The following is an 18,121-nucleotide window of genomic DNA, read 5'->3' on the forward strand; positions in this document are numbered from 1 at the left end:
AGGTAGCGGTGCTAACCACTCAGCCACCATGCTGCACTGTGCTCTCCTTGGATCAGAGAAGACGAGGAGATGACGTTATTGAGGTGTTTAAACTTATGAATAATTTTGACAGGTAAAGAAGGATATTCTCTTACCACTAGTTGGCGTATCAATAACTAGGAGTCACAATTTCAAAATTGTCCGCAACAGAGCTAGGAATGAGATGAGGAGAAACATCTTTACGGAAAAAATTATGAGGATTTAGAATGCAATGCCTGGGTGAGTGATGGAGGTGGATTCCATCGAACATTTCAAAAAAGAGCTGGATAAATATTTGAAATTGTTGAATTTAGAGGGCTATGGATTATAGAGACTGGAGTCAGGAGTCAGTACCCGGACAAGATCCAGCACAGCTCTGGTAGGACTAGAAAGTTTTCTTTCACTCTCTTCCAGGAGTCAGAACAAACACAATGGGTTGAATGGACTCCTTCTATACTGTAAAATTCTATGACTCTATGAATCTCCCCTTCATCAGCTCCAGCACAATCACATTCTTCCTACAACGCAGTGACCAAAACTGCATACAGTACTCCAGCTGTGACCTCACCAAGGTCCTGTGTATACTGGTCTGACTTTCCCCAATATTCCAGGAAGCTGAATTTCTCCCACCGACACTGTTTCTTTAACCATACAGTCATCTGATCTATCGTGTTATTTCTATGTTTGCTAGTACATGGCACTGGTAGTAATACTGAGATTACTACATTTGAAATTGTAATGTATAATTCACATTCTAACTCCCTATTTTCTGCTTATAGGATGTTATCCTTTGCTTTTACCTATGTCATTGGTATCGATGTGTACCATCACTACTGGTGATTCACAGTCCCCTTTAACCGCTTCAATACACCCTTGACCTTGGCACCAGAGGAGTAACATACAATCCGGGAATTGGTTTTGTGGTCACTGAAATGCCAGTCTTACTATTGAATCCCCTCTTATTTTAGCTGTAACTCCAACCCTATCTTACTCCCTTTTCGGCAGCAGAGACACCCATGGCATCACAGACGTGGCTTCCACTGCTATCCCCCGAGAAGTTCTCCCCAAACAGTATATCTGTTACAGATAGCCTCCTGCACTGGCTGCCTTTCTGTCCTCTGCCTGGTGGGCTCCCATCCCCTTTCGAGCTGTTCATTCTTTACCTGTGGTGTGACTACCTAACTAAACATGCTGTCCAAGAAAATCTCAGCATTGCAAATGCTCCATATTGAGCTCACCAACTACTCCAACTCCAATTAGTACTTAGCCAGTCAATGAAGATGGATATGTTTCCTGAACACATGGTTGCCAGGGAGTGTCCATGACATCCTACATAGTATAGGAGAAACACCTCACCAGTGTAAAATCTGCTGCCATGATGTCCCTCTTGATAAAGCTTGCTAGTTATTTATTTTAAAGAATACTAACCATGCCAGTGACCCTGGTTCATTCCATACACTCCCACTGCAGTGCAAAGTTCTTCCCTTAATCTTTGAAGGCCCTACTTTCAGTCTTTATGTTACTTCCATTATATTATATTGGCCCCAACTTTCTCAATTAAATCCCTAACACAGGTACTTAGATTTTAACTAAGTTTGTCTAATTTACATCAAATGCAGACAAACCCTAACTTTCCTAACTAAGGGGTCCTTACCAAACAAGAAGCATATTTTGCCTGTGACATAATGCATTGTCTTTCACTCTGTATCAAACTCAGTGTGACCTGCTCCCTTGCCAGTGCCACTACCTCTCTGACTCCGAAAGTTAACTGCCCTCAGGATAAATAGGGATGAGTATTAAATGGCCAGCTGCATCCACATCCCACGAAAGAATTTTAGAAAGCACAAAAAGTGTAAGCAGTTATGAAATTGCTAGTGTTTTTTGACTTAGTAAATAAATGTTCAGATACAGACCACAAATGGACATGTTAGGCCAAATGGCCTATTTCTGAGATGTAAATAGTTTTAATTTTTATAAATAGTCTGTGAAATAATCTTATATTTGCAATGTTCAACAGGAGTAATAATATTGGCAGACTTGCTTATGCAGATAGCTAAACAATACGATCATGAATATAATATCATTTGTTTCAGATAATATAAGGCTACATTTATTCCACTAGACTAAATTAAATGGACCACAAAGTAAATAACTGTATCTGAAACTCCAAGGTATTTTCTATTTGAATGGAAAGCTATTGTGAAAAAAAGGTATAAAATACATTTATAAACCAAAAAAAAGATACTCAGGTTCAGATTTCTTTATTGTAAGATATAAGGACATTAATGAAATGAAATAACAATTAATTTTAACTTGCCAATAATTTTTCCACTGAGATAAATCATCTCAGCAAATTGCCCACCTCATACAATTATGTTGAAGGCATCTTGGAAATGATAACAGTAGTGATTAGTTCCACTTGTTCAATAATTCACACATTACAGAAAAATAAGAAAACATTAATGATACAGAATAAAAATGGAAAATAATGGAATTACACAGATGTTGTGATTTCATCAGAATCGATCATTTAGATGCAATGGTCACCAGTGAAACATTAAACCATCCAGATATTCAGCTTCAGCACAAATAGATTTTAAACAGCATTCAGTCAGGTGCCACACTAAAAGATAATATACAAGGGTTCATGAGTTGAGGGGTAATGTATGCACATGGATGGAGGGTAACTAAAATAAAAAACAAAGAGTAGAGATAAACAAGGCAGTTAAGGTTGGCAAGCTGCAACTATTAGACTGCTGCAAGGATCAGAGTCGGGCCTCAGTTATTTATAATCTACATTAATGACTTAGATGAAGAGACCAGGGCTAATCCATCCAAGGTTTCCATGATATAGAGATATTAAGGCTTCAAAAAGATATAGGAGAAAGTGAGGACTGCAGATATTGAAAAGCGTGGTGCTAGAAAAGCACAGCAGGTCAGGCAGCATCCAAGGAGCAGCAGATCAACGTTTCAAGCATGAGCTCTTTATCAGGAGCGCTTCACCCTGACGAAGAACTCGTGCTCAAAACATCCACTCTCCTGCTCCTCGAATGCTGCCTGACCTGCTGTGCTTTTCCAACACCATACTTTTCAATTCAAAAAGATAGAGACAAGTCAGTAGGCTTCAGGTGATAGTTACACTGTTGAAAAATGTTAGATTTGGTAGTTATTACTTATTGATGTAAGAATAGCAAAGCATGATGTGATGTTAAAACACAAAACATCTAAATGTTGATTTTTCAGAGATGTGTATTTGCTTGTAAGATATAAAGAACATAAAGTTAGGATGGAGGTATGTCAAGTAGTTAGGAAAGATGACATGTTGGTTTTTATCGCAAGTGAATTGCAATCTAAAATTAAGAAAGTCTTGCTACTATTGCACAGCACAGGACTTTGGTGAGACAGCATCAGTACTGTATACAGCTTTGGTCTCCATGTTTAAGGAATGAGGCATTGGAGGGTGTACACTAGTTTGATTCTTGGGATGAGACTGGTAGTCTCTGACAAAAGGCTGAGTAAACTGGGTCCATACACTCTGGCACTTAAGATCAGGAGGTGATCTCATTGAAACATGCAGGATTCTGAATGAGCTTGACCGAGTAGATACTGGAAGGTTGTTTCACCTGACTGAGGAATTTAGAACATGGGCATGGTGTCAGGGAATGATTGTTTAGTACTGAGAGGAGGGGAAATTTCTTCACTGAAAGGCTTGTAAATTTGGAATTCTCAATCTCAGAGGGTTGTGGATGCTCAATCATAAAATATATTCAAGAGCCAGATCATGAAATGTTCAGGTTATTGGTAAAACTAAGGGTGAAAAGAAAGTGGAACAAAGGTAGAAGACCAAGCAGGACCGTCTGGAATGGTGAAGCAGACTCATGGGTTTGTTTTAGTCTACTCTTGATCCCATTTCTTGTATTATAATATTAGGTTACACACTTTTTTCTTCATTTGACCATATTGAATGTCGTTGTAATAACAGTAATATTAATTTAATTATTGGCTTAAAGAATTTGAGAGGAAATTAAGAAAGAATGAAGCAGCACAAAAAATACAATCAGTTGTAAAATCCAGCTAAAAGTTGAAAAATTTAAAGAATTTAAAAACAAAAACAAAAATTGTTGGAAAGTTTCAGGAGGTCTGACAGCACCTTCAGAGAGACATCAGAGTTAATGTTTCACGTCTAGTGACCCTTCTTCAGAACAGTTTGTTTCAAGAATAATTTAAAAGAATTTGTTTTATTTTACCTTGCTGAAAGTGTTTTAATTAATGCTTTTTTAAAAACAAAAGAAACACTACTCTGATAACTAAAAAGCACGCAATTGCATTGAAGAATCCTACATGTCAAATTGTTATTACAGTAAACCGGTTAGCCTACTAAAGTTTCATTCTACTGACATATAGAAAAACAATATCCATTTTACTTAATAGGGCACTGACTACTCAATGCACCGTGCAAATGCACATTCTATAAACCCTTACCAATTCAAAATGAAGGGCGTTTTCTGAAAGGCAGCCTAGTCCCAGACCGCAGCAATGCTTGTTCATGGTGGCATCAATAACTCCTGCACCGCAGTTGCTGTTTTCACATGCAAATTGCACCTAAAAGGTTTGGATGAACAAGCACCACCCAAAGCACAGCAGTTACTAAGTCAATATTGCAATATTACTGGCTTCACAAATTCGCCATTCGACAGCAAAATTGAAAATAATTGCTGGCCTTTTTGAGGATGTCATTCATTATAAATACCTTCTTTTCTACCAACTGACAACTGAGAAAAGACTCATAAACAAAAAGGAAACAAATTGAACATCTAAATGAAAATGAACTACATATTTAAAAGCAATAATCAGTGCAGATTCAGAGCTGGCTTTCAAACTCGTGGCATAGTTATTTATGAATCCCGAACTTTGTTCTGGTTCATGACATTATCTGAACCTTTCAATTAGGTGTTAGCTTGTAATCCATTCAAAAATATTTAGGAATTTTTCCAGATAAATCATCTGAACCTTAGTCACATTGCAGCCACTCCCTATCATCCATTATTCTCCATTTATTCATTGCTCCTTGTTCAATCTTGATACTCCTTGTCTGCATATTTTTTCACCATGAAGCTATTAAAGTTTTCTACAACTGAAATGCTAGCACCTGCCAGAAGCTTTTATTTCTTTCAACAAAGGGTGTCAACCATTGCCATCCACAGACCCTACGGTGGGCAAAAACCTTGCAGACTAAGTGTTCTAGCTGACCTATTTTCACTTCACATCTCAAGAAAAAGACATAATTCATGGGAACTATGGAAACTATAAATATTTTGCTGCATTCTCACTACTAAATGTAATACATTCATGCAATATTTAAGAAAATTATGCATAAATGAAAGCCAGAAATAGGCATAGATGTTTGCATATTCTAAACATTAGTACTAACAGACAATTTCTTCACTTGAAACATTCTAATGTATCAGAAAAATCACAATAATTTTAGAGGAAATACTTAACCTACACCTATTTTCATCAACCAAAAACTACAGCAACATAAATCTTGCCCATGAAGCCCTACTACTTGCATTTATGATGACTTGTATCAAAAACACTGGAGCCAGTCTGTTTGTATGACATAACATGAATGGTGGGGATGCAGATTCTACAGTCACAGCTGTGCTGTTATGTGTCAGTGACTTGCACTTTAGACCAACTCATGGACCACCAACAGTCTACACACCACGCTTTGAGGACACTGTTACAGAGTGTCTTAGACATGACTTGATTAATGAGATATGTGTTTTTGATAAAACAAATTAAAGACAATCTAAACATTAATATATTCAATCAATGCTTTATTAAGCCAAAGCATTTAGCTATACTTGAAGGTGGCTACTGGTAAGTCATACCACCTATTCTGACAGCAACGTCGCTAAAATTGGGAACTTAAAAGTAGTGTAGGAATTCACTGTCCACTCACTCTTCTGTGATACCTCGAAGCCAATGCTTTCCAATCCTCTTTCCTGATGTGGTTCCATTATAATGTTTCAGTTTTGTGAAAATTTGAGAGACACAAGGACTTCTGATCATTTGGGGGTGGGGGTCAGCATTTGGGGATGGTCGAGAGTAGAAAAAAAAGAGAGAGGGAGGGGCTGAATGACCAGATGAGCCCGAGGGCTGTTGATGAAAAGACAGTTATCTCCAAAGGAAAAGCAAGCATTAATGATTTGCAGGCTTATTTGGAGCAGCAGCAGCAGAGCATTCAGAGATCCAGAGAATTCCATTAAGTCACACTCACTGACAAAAAAACAACACAAAGATTTGGAAAAGCCTCTCAGCTGACTGGGGTGGGGGGCCAAGGTAAAACCCATAGTTTGGGAACCCCTGCTCTAAAATGTTAGTTTATTCACTTATTAAGCACTAATTTACTGTAAGTTTGTTAGTTCAAATTCCATAGTTACAGATGAAAGATTGAGAGAAAATGTTCTCTTCAGATAGAACAGCAGGGCACACAAATGTAATTAACCTTGCATTGTGAATTCTTACATTAGGTCTTTATTTTGTATTTGCTTTTATATCACTTTTAGCTGAATAGCAAAGTCAATCAAAGTATAAAAGCTTTGTTGCAGTACAGATTAAAGAACCGGGCATTGCTATATGGAAGTGCTAAAATAACCTGCACAATGGGCATGACAAAGAACAGACAACTTCTTTATAAATATTGACAGTGAAATTTATAAAAGAAAATATTGTCACAACAGTGATACAAAGTAGATATGCTCTCATATATTAAAATTGACTCTCTCTGCACCTCTGTAGCTGTAACACTACATTCTGCATTCTATTCTATTACCCTGATGTACTTATGCAAGGTATGATATGTCTGGTTAGCACGCAAAGCAATACTTTTCACTGTATCTCAGTGTATGTGTGTCGACAACAAGAACTTGATTTTAAATGAGTAAGTGCGTTCGTTGTAAGGAGTTGAAACCTCACCTTTAATATTCAAATATATAGTTACTCTGAGAAGTGCACTGTAATATTAATGGAAATTTGTCTTTATTAGATCTGATATCACTCAAACTAAACCCAGCAAATGCCAAGTTCAAGGGCAAGTCTGATATTTCTGCACTGTTTCTTGTTTCTTTATTGTTCCAACATTTCTTACATGTTATATTGCATGGATAAGAGAACAGAGAATTAGAGAAATAATTTTCCACTCACTGCAATTCCAGTCTCAGCATCTGTGATCCAAATATTTCAAGGAATATGCTTTAAATTTGGGAATACCTATTTCAGTATTTTAGTTTGACTACTTCTCACCTGCTTTAAGGGGCTCAGTATCACTTCAGAATTCACTTTTCATAATAATCCTTTTTTAAAAGCATAAAAATGACTAATTTATTGAAGCAGCTGCCTGTTCGATGAACTTTGCCAATTTGACATCTTTTTTGGATAGACCACCACAGTCATGTGTCAAAAGAGTTATCTGCACCTGGGGAGGAATGAAATAAAGAATGTTAATGCATCGAACAGATTCACCATTCCACCTTAACCATACTGTAGGAAGTGTCAATTTCAGAATCTCCTTTCTGCTTGCCTATTAGTTTCATTGGAGCAATTGCTTTGAGACGTCTTGTGTGACATCTGTGGTTTTTGAAGGATGGGAAAATAAAGCAGAAAAAGAGAGTGATGATAACTTGCTGTTTTTACAACAAGCAGAGACAAGAAGGTTTTCATCCAAAGAGAAAAGGAAAGGCCTGAAAACTTGCTGCAGTAAAAAGATGTCAGTATCAAAAGATCTAATTTTTCCCTTTAATTATTCTTCCAACCAAAAGAAAATTTAACAATATCCTGCTTAATGAGCATGAATGTCATCCATACACTCCTTTAACTACCAATTTAACTGGCATTGGGTGTGTGGAAGGCAGCATGCAACTAAATTGTTCACAACTAAAGTTTCTAGGGTACAGTTCCATTAGCACTTATTATGAAAAAGTGAATTTTACTTCTTAAAAATGTGACATTTGTAACTTGGCTCCAATTTCCATTTGGAAGTATTTGACCAACAATTCACCTCCACCTCAAAACTAAAATGTCTGACTGAACCAGTGTTGATTTCTGCCATCTCCCAAGATACCAGTCAGTCTAGGTGGGTTACTCTTCGGAGGGTCGGTGTGGACTGGTTGGGCCGAAGGGCCTGTTTCCACACTGTAGGGAATCAAATCTAATCTAATCTAAATCAGTCAAATTCATTGTGTGTGAAACCTAACTGACCCTTCACAACTAAAGTTGGGTGTGGTGCTGGAAAAGCATAGCAGGTCAGGCAGCATCCGAGGAGCAGGAGAGTTGACGTTTTGGGCAAAAGCCATTCATTACTAAATTCAACTGACCATAACCTCATCAAACAACACCATTTTAAATATCCTTTTGTGACCCACAAGCAAGTTTATATCATAAGTCATAACTTCAAAAAATAATTATTATATAGATATAAAATTTATTTTCTTTAACCAAAAAAAATGTTTTGAATTATTTCATTGCATTGTATTACCTGCCCATTGAGCAACCAGAAGAAATGCTAAAGACATTATACATATGAAGAAGTAACAAAGAAGATTAATGAGGGCAGAGCAGTAGATGTGATCTATATGGACTTCAGTACAGCGTTCGACAAGGTTCCCCATGGGAGACTGATTAGCAAGGTTAGATCTCATGGAATACAGGGAGAACTAGCCACTTGGATACAGAACTGGCTCAAAGGTAGAAGACAGAGGGTGGTGGTGGAGGTTGTTTTTCAGACTGGAGGCCTTTGACCAGTGGAGTGCCACAAGGATTGGTGCTGGGCCCTCTACTTTTTGTCATTTACATAAATGATTTGGATGCAAGCATAAGAGGTACCAGTTACTAACTTTGCAGATGGCACCAAAATTGGAGGTATAGTGGAGAGCGAAGAGGGTTACCTCAGATTACAACAGGATCTGGACCAGATGGGCCAATGGGCCGAGAAGTGGCAGATGGAGTTTAATTCAGATAAATGCAAGGTGCTGCATTTTGGGAAAGCAAATCTTAGCAGGACTTATACACTTAATGGTAATGTCCCAGGGAGTGTTACTGAATAAAGAGACCTTGGAGTGCAGGTTCATAGCTCCTTGAAAGTGGAGTCGCAGGTAGATAGGAAATACAATGCAATGAAAGAATTCAAAACTTTTTTTGATAAAGGAAAATAATAATTATATAGATATAAAATTTATTTTTCGAACTTATGACTTATTTTATAATATAAACTTGCTTGTGGGTCACAAAAGGATAAGTGAAGAAGGTATTTGGTATGCTTTCCTTTATTGGTCAGAGTATTGAGTACAGGAGTTGGGAGGTCATGTTGTGGCTGTACAGGACATTGTATAGGCCACTGTTGGACTATTGTGTGCAATTCTGGTCTCCTTCCTATCAGAAAGATGTTGTGAAACTTGAAAGGGTTCAGAAAAGATTTACAAGGATGTTGCCAGGGTTGGAGGGTCTGAGCTACAGGGAGAGGCTGAACAGGCTGGGTCTGCTTTCCCTGCAGCGTCAGAGGCTGAGGGGTGACCTTATAGAGGTTTACATAATTATGAGGAGCATGGATAGGATAAATAGGCAAAGTCTTTTCCCTGGGGTCAGGGAGTCCAAAACTAGAGGGCATAGGTTTAGGGTGAGAGGGGAAGATATAAAAAGACCTAAGGGGCAACTTTTTCACACTTTCTCATCACATGTATGGAATGAGCTGCCAGAGGATGTGGTGGAGACTGGTACAATTGCAACATTTAAGAGACAATTTGGATGGATATATGAATAGGAAGGATTTGGAGGGATATGGGCCGGGTGCTGGCAGATGGGACTAGATGGGGTTGGGATATCTGGTCAGCATGGACGGGTTGGACCGAAGGGTCTGTTTCCATGCTGTACATCTCTATGATTCGATATCAGTTCTTAGGTGTAATCAGAAGCACACATCTGTCTTGCACCTCTGTTCATAACAAACAAATTTCTCACTCACTCTGTTCCCTCAAACATCTTGTTATTATCAGGAACTGGCCATTCAATAAAAATAATGGGAGCAAAATCAGATCTTACCATAGCATTCTTGGCCAGATGCACAAATAAAAAGCAAATTGACCTTCACTTTCACTGCTAGTTAAATGGATTCTACTTTCTTTAGACATATCCTGTAATTTTCAAAGTTAGAGGGAGCTTTTCACACCACAACCAATGGTTCCAGCAATTTATGTTTTATGATTTACTTGCTGGAGGTTTAACATTATGTGCTTTCTTCCTTGCGTGAGACATAATGTTCTACTTCCATGACCTGAAAGCAGTATTGCTTCCAATATACAAGTTCCATGCTATCACGTAGGCTCTACACAGTTGTAACAAAGGACAAATTCCAGGTTGCTATAATTCGCACTGTACCAAAGGATCAACACACTGCTACAAATGCCATTTTTGACAGAGATGTTAAACTGAAGCATCTTCTGCCCCTTCAAGTAGATCGAAAAAAGATAGCATAGTATTATGCCACAGTAATACAGGAAAGCTCTTCCCAGTTTCCTGGCAATAATCATCTTTCACCCATTGAGAAAATGACTGGAAATGTGCATAAATTGCCTGTGTTGTTTCTTCCAGAACAATTAACTATCCTGTAAAAGCACTTTAAAATATTCTATGGCTATGAAAGATGAAAGATATTTTACATTATGCATCTTGGTTCTTTAATCTTTCCTCTTACGTTATCACGTTCATCATTACTACACATCATTTCATAGCTTTTTCCTTACTTTCCTTTGTACGTGTTCCTCCACTTTTCTCACTGTATGCCTGCTTATACTTCCAGTTCTGATAAAAGGCTGTGCCTGAAAGGCTATAGTTTTCCTTTCACTTCAGGTGCTGTCTATCTTATTGTGTTAAGGACTCCATGTTTTTGTTGCAGATTTATAGCATCTGCAGCTAATTCTTAGAATAAAATTTCATTCTAAAGATGTTGTTCACTACAAAATGCTTCTGGTACGTTTTGCTAGAATTGTCATACATATTAGATCTATTCTGTGGCTTAACAAGACTAATACTAAACTAAAATATAGGAAATAATAAAACAATCTGCACTGGCTGAAATGGGAATCCCCAGAAGTACAAAAGCATAAGAAAATTATGACAATAGTGGTGGTGATGGTGATTGGGGGTGGGTGAAGTGAAGTGTAATGGGTTCCAACAATAGCACTTACTCTAATCTTAGTTTAAATTGGTGATGGTCTGGATGGACTAAAAGCTGCATTAAATGCACACAATGTTGTAAGCGACAGCACTACTAATGGCTAAGCTGCTTTGATCCTCCTGTGCAGATCTCTATAACAAACATCAAAGGAAGGATTTTGAGCCAAGCAGCAGTAGCACATTAACCAAGATAGCAATATATTTGAGAACACTAGTGCGGGCTTGTCGTATCATACAAAGTTTTATGTCCAGATTTGTGCTTTCTTGTGCAAAAAAAAGATCACATGGATTTGAAGTGCAGGGGATATGATACATAATGTGCCTGAACACACATTGTTAAATGTAAAACTGTGTTTGAAACTAATGGATTGCACATTATTGTAGAGTGAGTGATTTATACTTATAGAATGACAGCAAAATGGAGCACAATCTGAAAACATTCACATTACCTTGTGGTACACATTGAACCATTCAGGGTGATGATTCAGTTTCTCTGCCTGTAAAGCCACACGTGTCATAAATCCAAAGGCCTGGAATAAGAATTTATTTAAACAAGACATTAACAGCATTCTAAATTTTTTTTTGAAGTTATCAAAGGGCAGATCTAATGTACAATTGAAGTTAACCTTCTGATAAGGTGCAGTAGATAATATTGGGCATTTCTGTTTCTACTCCAAAAGAAAATATGCTGTTTTTATGATGGCCCAGATTTCTGATACCATTACTAGCAAACATGGTAACATTTGCTGTACACAATGACTGGAGTGGCAGTGCAATCTTCAGAAACTGTACTTGTGTCAAAATCTGGAAGTTTTAGCATGCTTTATGGGCTCCAGAGGACTTCGTGTTGTTTGTCCTTTGCGCAGCAGGGATCAGCTGGCAAGACTTTTGATTATTTTCCCATAACTTCCAAGGACTTGGAGCTGATGAAGGTGAAGCAGGGCCTTAGAATTTCATTTTAAATAGCAGGAGGGTAGAAAGAGTGTCAAATCACTTACTTGAAGATTTGTTACTCTGTGTAAACTCTAACTGCAGAAAGGAAATCTAAAATAAACTGGCTCTTTTTAATAAAGGCCATTATGAGGCAGAGTAATACTCTTGGAGTAAAACCCAGCAGAAGGGAGGTCTGTTGCCCGGGTATTAAATGTACCTCACTCTTCTCCACCCAGCTTCTGTTATGATAATGTTAAAAGCACTTTTATCACTTTTTAACAAGGTTTAAAACTATTTGGATTTTTTGAAAAAACATCACATGCCACCTGAGATGACAGCAAAAGTCTTTGGAGAATACAGAACTAGTTGGGGCAGTTTCAAAATAGGAAACACCCAACTTAAGATGGAAGTGAACAAGTATTCCTTCTCTCGAAGGCTCATTAGTGTTTGGAGGCAGTGGAGGTTGCATCATTGAATATATTTAAGGCAGACTTTTGATCTACAAGGAAGTCAAGGGTTAATTGTGAAGGGCACACTGGTGGCAATGTGGCAGATGCTAAAGTGAAATTAAGGTGACAATCAATTTAGCCCTCATCTTATTAAATAGCTGGGCAGGCTCAAGGAGTCAAATGGTCTCCTTCTACATGTATTTCTTCTGTTCTTGTTCAGTCCAAGTTTTGTGAATGTACAATGTGCATTTTATTAATTCTTTCAAAATTGTTATCACGAAAAATAATAATTTTACCAGGTCTATACGAAAGAATGTTTTTACAATAGCAGAATACATTGTCTTATTGCTTTTGTCAAAAATATATACTTACCATAATTTGAAAAGAAGCTTTAAAAAAACAGAAGAGACAGAAACAGACAAAAGCCAAAATACCTTTTTTTAAAAATTGTCAGGCTGTAGCCCAAGCACAGCAGGACTCAATTATCAGTTGACAAGAGACACAACTATACCTTGTATTCCCATCACAACCACTAAATTGTTAATCTAACATTCTACAGCTACAAATATACTTGAACAAATTTCAATCTTTCAAGCTTCATAACTAGTATAAAGAATGGTAAAATTATTAACTGATACAAAACACAATCTTTACACGTCAGAGATATATTGTACAGAGATAGGTTGCATGATCTTGCCAAGTGATAAGAGGGATCAATCCTGCTTCAATATTCTTAACTGCATTTGAATACACATCAGACTAATCTGGGAGAAAGGACATTTTTCTGCTGTGAACATCCTAGATGCAAATATGCATCAAAAACTTGCCAAAGTTTGACATAAACTAGATTCAAAAGATACTTGAATATGAGCTCATGGGTATTATAAGAACAACCCAATTAGCTCAACATGTAATCACATTGGTCTGGATTTATCAGTCAGCACATGGCAATGACGCTAACTGCTGACCTTAAAGGTCAGCTGATGAAAAACCACCTAATAAAGAAGCAGTGCTTCGAAAGCTTGTGCCTCTAAATAAACCTGTTGGAGTATAGCCTGGTGTTGTGAAATTTTAACTTTGACCTTAAAGAAAGCTGACTTTGAAGATCTAGCTAACGCTATTGTGTGAATTTCTATTATACCATAGGCCAAAGTACAAAGGAGCTCCAGTCAGTTATTGGAAGCTCCTTGTGCCTTAAATATATGCACATAGTATCATGAATAAGTAAGAAGTGCCTTGGGTTTGTTTGTTGGAATTGCAAGGAAAGTCAAACTCCAACATTTGTTTGTTTCTCCATATGCAAAGTCTGTACAGAACTGAACTGCTATAGTGACTATGTACGTAAAGTCTTTTTTATGAATAAAGTATATTTTTGAAATAAAAATAATGGAGAGTTGAATCTGGCATCAAGCCAAGTGATCCACAGCAAAAATGACAGTAGTAAACAGCAATCAGCCAATCACACTGAAGTGTTCGGAGGTCGCACATCATAATCTACAATGCACTGATTAAAATGATAATGCAAGTGAAAGACAGAGTGAAATAAAACATTGGGACAAACTTGAAATTAAAGGAGAAACCAAAATAACAAAAATAACCAAAATAATTTTAAAATGTAGATTTTAAATAAATAATTATGTATAAATTTGATATTTTACAAATATAAAATTAGTTTTTTTCAGCGACAGGATTTCTAGCAATAATTATGAATTCATTACAAAGTTTAAAAAATCCAAATAGGTTTTTTTGTTCAACAAGGCATAATTTTTTTCAGAATTTATTCGCCACAACTGGAAACAGCATAAGAAGGGAAGGTTCTTGTCAGTTCAGTGATTTCTAATTGAATGGAGACAATGACAAGTTCAATATCACATCCTATGGAGAACTAGCTGCAGAATACCTGCCAGCAGCCAATGCTCCCTTTAAATTCTGTTTGCTACACAAAGACAGCTTGTCCCATTAAGATGGCTTTTAGCTGTGCACTGACTCTTCTTGTAGAAGCATTTTATGCCTGGTCTTTTTATTCCTAGTGTGGCACATTGCAGATTGGTGCATGGCTGCGCCAATCTAGTGGGAACACCGCAGCAATTTCTGGATTTCTGTTTTTAACTATTTATGTATGGTTTCAAAAGATGGCTACAAGGTTCAAAAGAGTAATGACAACAATCACAGGCAGTTTCAACATCATTCCTGTTGCAAACATTGGGCAATTTTCAAAACCTTGGTAACTGAAGTTAAATAATTTATTCTTTAAAATCCAGTCCATTTACATAAGGACCTGTTTAACTAGTAACATTAAAGGACTTAAGAAGAAATCCCAGGATATTAACTGGTGCTGGTACTCTAACATGTGGTACAAGTTTAAATCCAGAAAAAAGAATGACTATTTGCTACAAACAGAACTGATTAATTGCTCACAGACAAATTTCAATCATTTGTCAAAAGCACAAAAACAGAGCACAGGTACAGTTGCTCTGTTTTTAATTAGTGTATTTTGCCCAAAAATTGGTGTAATCCATTGAACATGGAGCTTTCAGTGAAAATCTCCTTGTAAGGAGTCAGCTATTTCGAGGGGGCATAGCTTTAAATTAAGGGGTGGACAGATGTTAGGGGTAGATTCTTTACTCAGCGAGTCGTGAGTTCATGGAATGCCCTGCCAGTAGCAGTGGTGGACTCTCCCTCTTTATGGGCATTTAAATGGGCATTGGATAGACATATGGAGGCTAGTGGGCTAGTGTAGGTTAGGTGGGCTTGGGTCGGCGCAACATTGATGGCCGAAAGGCCTGTACTGCGCTGTATTTTTCTATGTTCTATGTTCTAAGTGATCCTTTGTGCTATTTTAAGATGATCCGCAGTTACACAATAACATGGTGTCATGTGACTTCTGACCTTGTCCACCTCCGTCCAACACTGGCACTTCCATATCTATTTTTAAAAAGCATCATGCTGGAAATCTGTCTGGTAACAAACCTGGTCACACCATAGGATCAGATTAACCATAAATAACAAGTTTCTGCTAATTGTCTTCGGAGTTCCTATAACTTTAGTCTGGTTCATCTGGACACAAGGATTTTAATAGATAATCATGTTTGAGCAGAAGTTTTGAATAATATATTGTGCGGTTTTTTTGCGTCAAGTCTCAGAACAAAGTAGTTCACTTGGTCTGCATAGCTTCCACCAACCTAAACATCCATACACAGCACCACCCATGCACAGTTGACTGTAGTGTGCATTATACAAAAGATGTACTACAACAACTCATGCAGGCTCCTTAAACGGCATCTTTCAAACTGTTGACTTTGACATTAAGCTTCCTTGGTTGTCAACAAACAAGTAACATAATTAATTCTGTCTTGGCAACCAAACTGAACTGCAAGTTTAACTATTAAATAGCTTTGCTCAGGGCATCAAAAAGCAGTTGTTAATTTTTTCAACAGTGTCATAGATAGCACATGCGGAGGTCATTTATTCATGAGATCCCCCAGTTTCCTTTGATAGATATTTGTGAATCTGCTTCCTTTCATGCATTGTTTTTCAGATCATAATCATAAATTTCTGTTCCCAAGTGCTGCCTGTGGTTCTTCGTCAAATACCTTAAATCCACATCCTTTAGCTGGGAATGTTTTTACCATTTGAAACAGATTCTCTTTAACTTGATCAAAATTATTGATGACTTTGACCACCTCCATGAAATCACCCCTAAAATACAAGCAAATGTACAACTGGTTAAAATAATTAAGTAGTTCATTAGGATTATCAAGTAAAGCAAGACAGGTGATGTCCCACAGCACAGCTGAGTGTGTTCCTGAATGCCAGTGTGATCCAATGCAAATGCGCCTGCAGTAAATTGTTGGGATGATTACACTACTAGGGTGTTTAATGTAGGGCTAGGGAGGGTAATACTATTACTGCAACAGACACTTCTAGTTCCAGCCCTGAAACGGTTAATAACAGCCATGCGGGCTGAAGCTGGCAACTGCATGACTACCTGTCTGGAGCTCGCAATTGATATACATTTTGTTAATTAAATCATGGAGCCTGTAACTGCCAGCCAGTGTCAATTGATCCATCGAAACTCATGATTGATAAAGGAACCTGTAACTGTCAGACAGTGTGAATTGCTCTATCGGAACTCATAGCTGATAAAAGTACCTGTTAATTTACTTGCTGAAACTATTGATTAAATCACGGAAAACGACTAGCCTGTCAGACACATAGTAATGAGAGTTGATTCTCCAAACAATGAACTATTGATTACGGGATCGGAACCGCTGGCCCCAGGACGTCTGTGCCATTGCCAAGCACAGCAGGAGCTGGCCAGGCACCTCGATGTAGCCAATGGGAAGACGGATCCCATCGCGCGCAGATGAACGGACCAATGAGGAAGGCGGACAAGGAAAATCTGACCAGGGACTCCAGGCAGCGCGAAGTATAACTGTGCCAAGTCCGAATGGGGCGGGCAGAACGCCTTCTCCAACGAATGCATGCTTGATAATTCGTTGTATCGTTTCCCAGTTAAGATTCTGTGAATAAACGACAGTCTGCGCCAAACTAAAGATGCCAGTGTGGGTCTCTCCTTCCAAAAGAACACGCAAAGACGGGACCCCGCGGGTCCGTCACAACAAAATTATTGAACTTTGAGCATTTTCAGAGTTTATGCATGGGAGATTGAATTATAGACACTATGACAGATTCAGTTTGGGGGGGTGCGGAGACACAAGTATCCTGGATTTTTTGTAGCAGGAGGCAAGTACAACTCATAGGATACACCTCATCTCCTGATGTGGTCAATGTTCAAGGTGATGATGACGACCAAACCTCCAGATAGGAGATTCTTTCTGCTTCTCTGGGTGACAGTGGAAGCTGCCACATGGATGAACTAACTTACCATGATCGAGGAAGCCATTCAGGTGGGGGGAGGATCAAATGAGAATGTGGTGTTTGTTAGGGATGTATGGCCAGAGGGATTGATAAAGGGGATGTGGTGAAAGATTAGGTTAGATTAGATTCCCTACAGTGTGGAAACAGGCCCTTCAGCCCAACAACTTCTGGATTAGTGGTGCTGGAAGAGTACAGCAATTCAGGCAGCATCCGACAAGCAGTAAAATCGACGTTTCAGGCAAAAGCCCTTCATCAGGAATACAGGCAGAGAGCCTGAAGGGTGGAGAGATAAGTGAGAGGAGGGTGGGGGTGGGGGTGGGGAGAAAGTAGCATATAGTACAATAGGTAAGTGGGGGAGAGGATGAAGGTGATAGGTCAGGGGGGAGACGGTGGAGTGGATAGGTGGAAAAGAAGATAGGCAGGTAGGACAAGTCACGGGGACAGTGCTGAGCTGGAAGTTTGGAACTGGGGTGAGATGGGGGAAGGGGAAACGAGGAAACTGTTGAAGTCCACATTGGTGCCCTGGGATTGAAGTGTTCCGAAGTGGAAGATGAGGCATTCTTCCTCCAGGCGTCTGGTGGTGAGGGAGAGGAAGCAAATGTGGCTGT

The 18,121-nt window shown here is 38.4% G+C and overlaps 1 protein-coding gene across 3 annotated transcripts in view; it reads right to left on the reverse strand.

Annotated features, from left to right (window-relative positions):
• Window positions 1-3,098: 3,098 nt before the first annotated feature.
• Window positions 3,099-18,121, reverse strand: part of LOC132823429 (pterin-4-alpha-carbinolamine dehydratase 2-like) — a 67,947-nt gene continuing 52,924 nt past the window's right edge. For 2 of the 3 annotated variants that reach the window (XM_060837260.1, XM_060837259.1), the window contains exons 3-4: window positions 11,700-11,780; window positions 3,099-7,498 (exon numbers count right to left, since the gene is read on the reverse strand). In XM_060837260.1, coding sequence (XP_060693243.1) covers window positions 7,400-7,498; window positions 11,700-11,768 — 168 coding nt within the window. In that variant the 5' untranslated portion in view covers window positions 11,769-11,780 and the 3' untranslated portion in view covers window positions 3,099-7,399. The remainder of the gene's footprint in view (window positions 7,499-11,699; window positions 11,781-18,121) is intronic. The other variant, XR_009645548.1, reaches the window with a different exon arrangement.

This window comes from Hemiscyllium ocellatum, chromosome 16, assembly GCF_020745735.1.
Source record: "Hemiscyllium ocellatum isolate sHemOce1 chromosome 16, sHemOce1.pat.X.cur, whole genome shotgun sequence".
In the NCBI taxonomy this organism is placed as follows: domain Eukaryota; kingdom Metazoa; phylum Chordata; class Chondrichthyes; order Orectolobiformes; family Hemiscylliidae; genus Hemiscyllium; species Hemiscyllium ocellatum.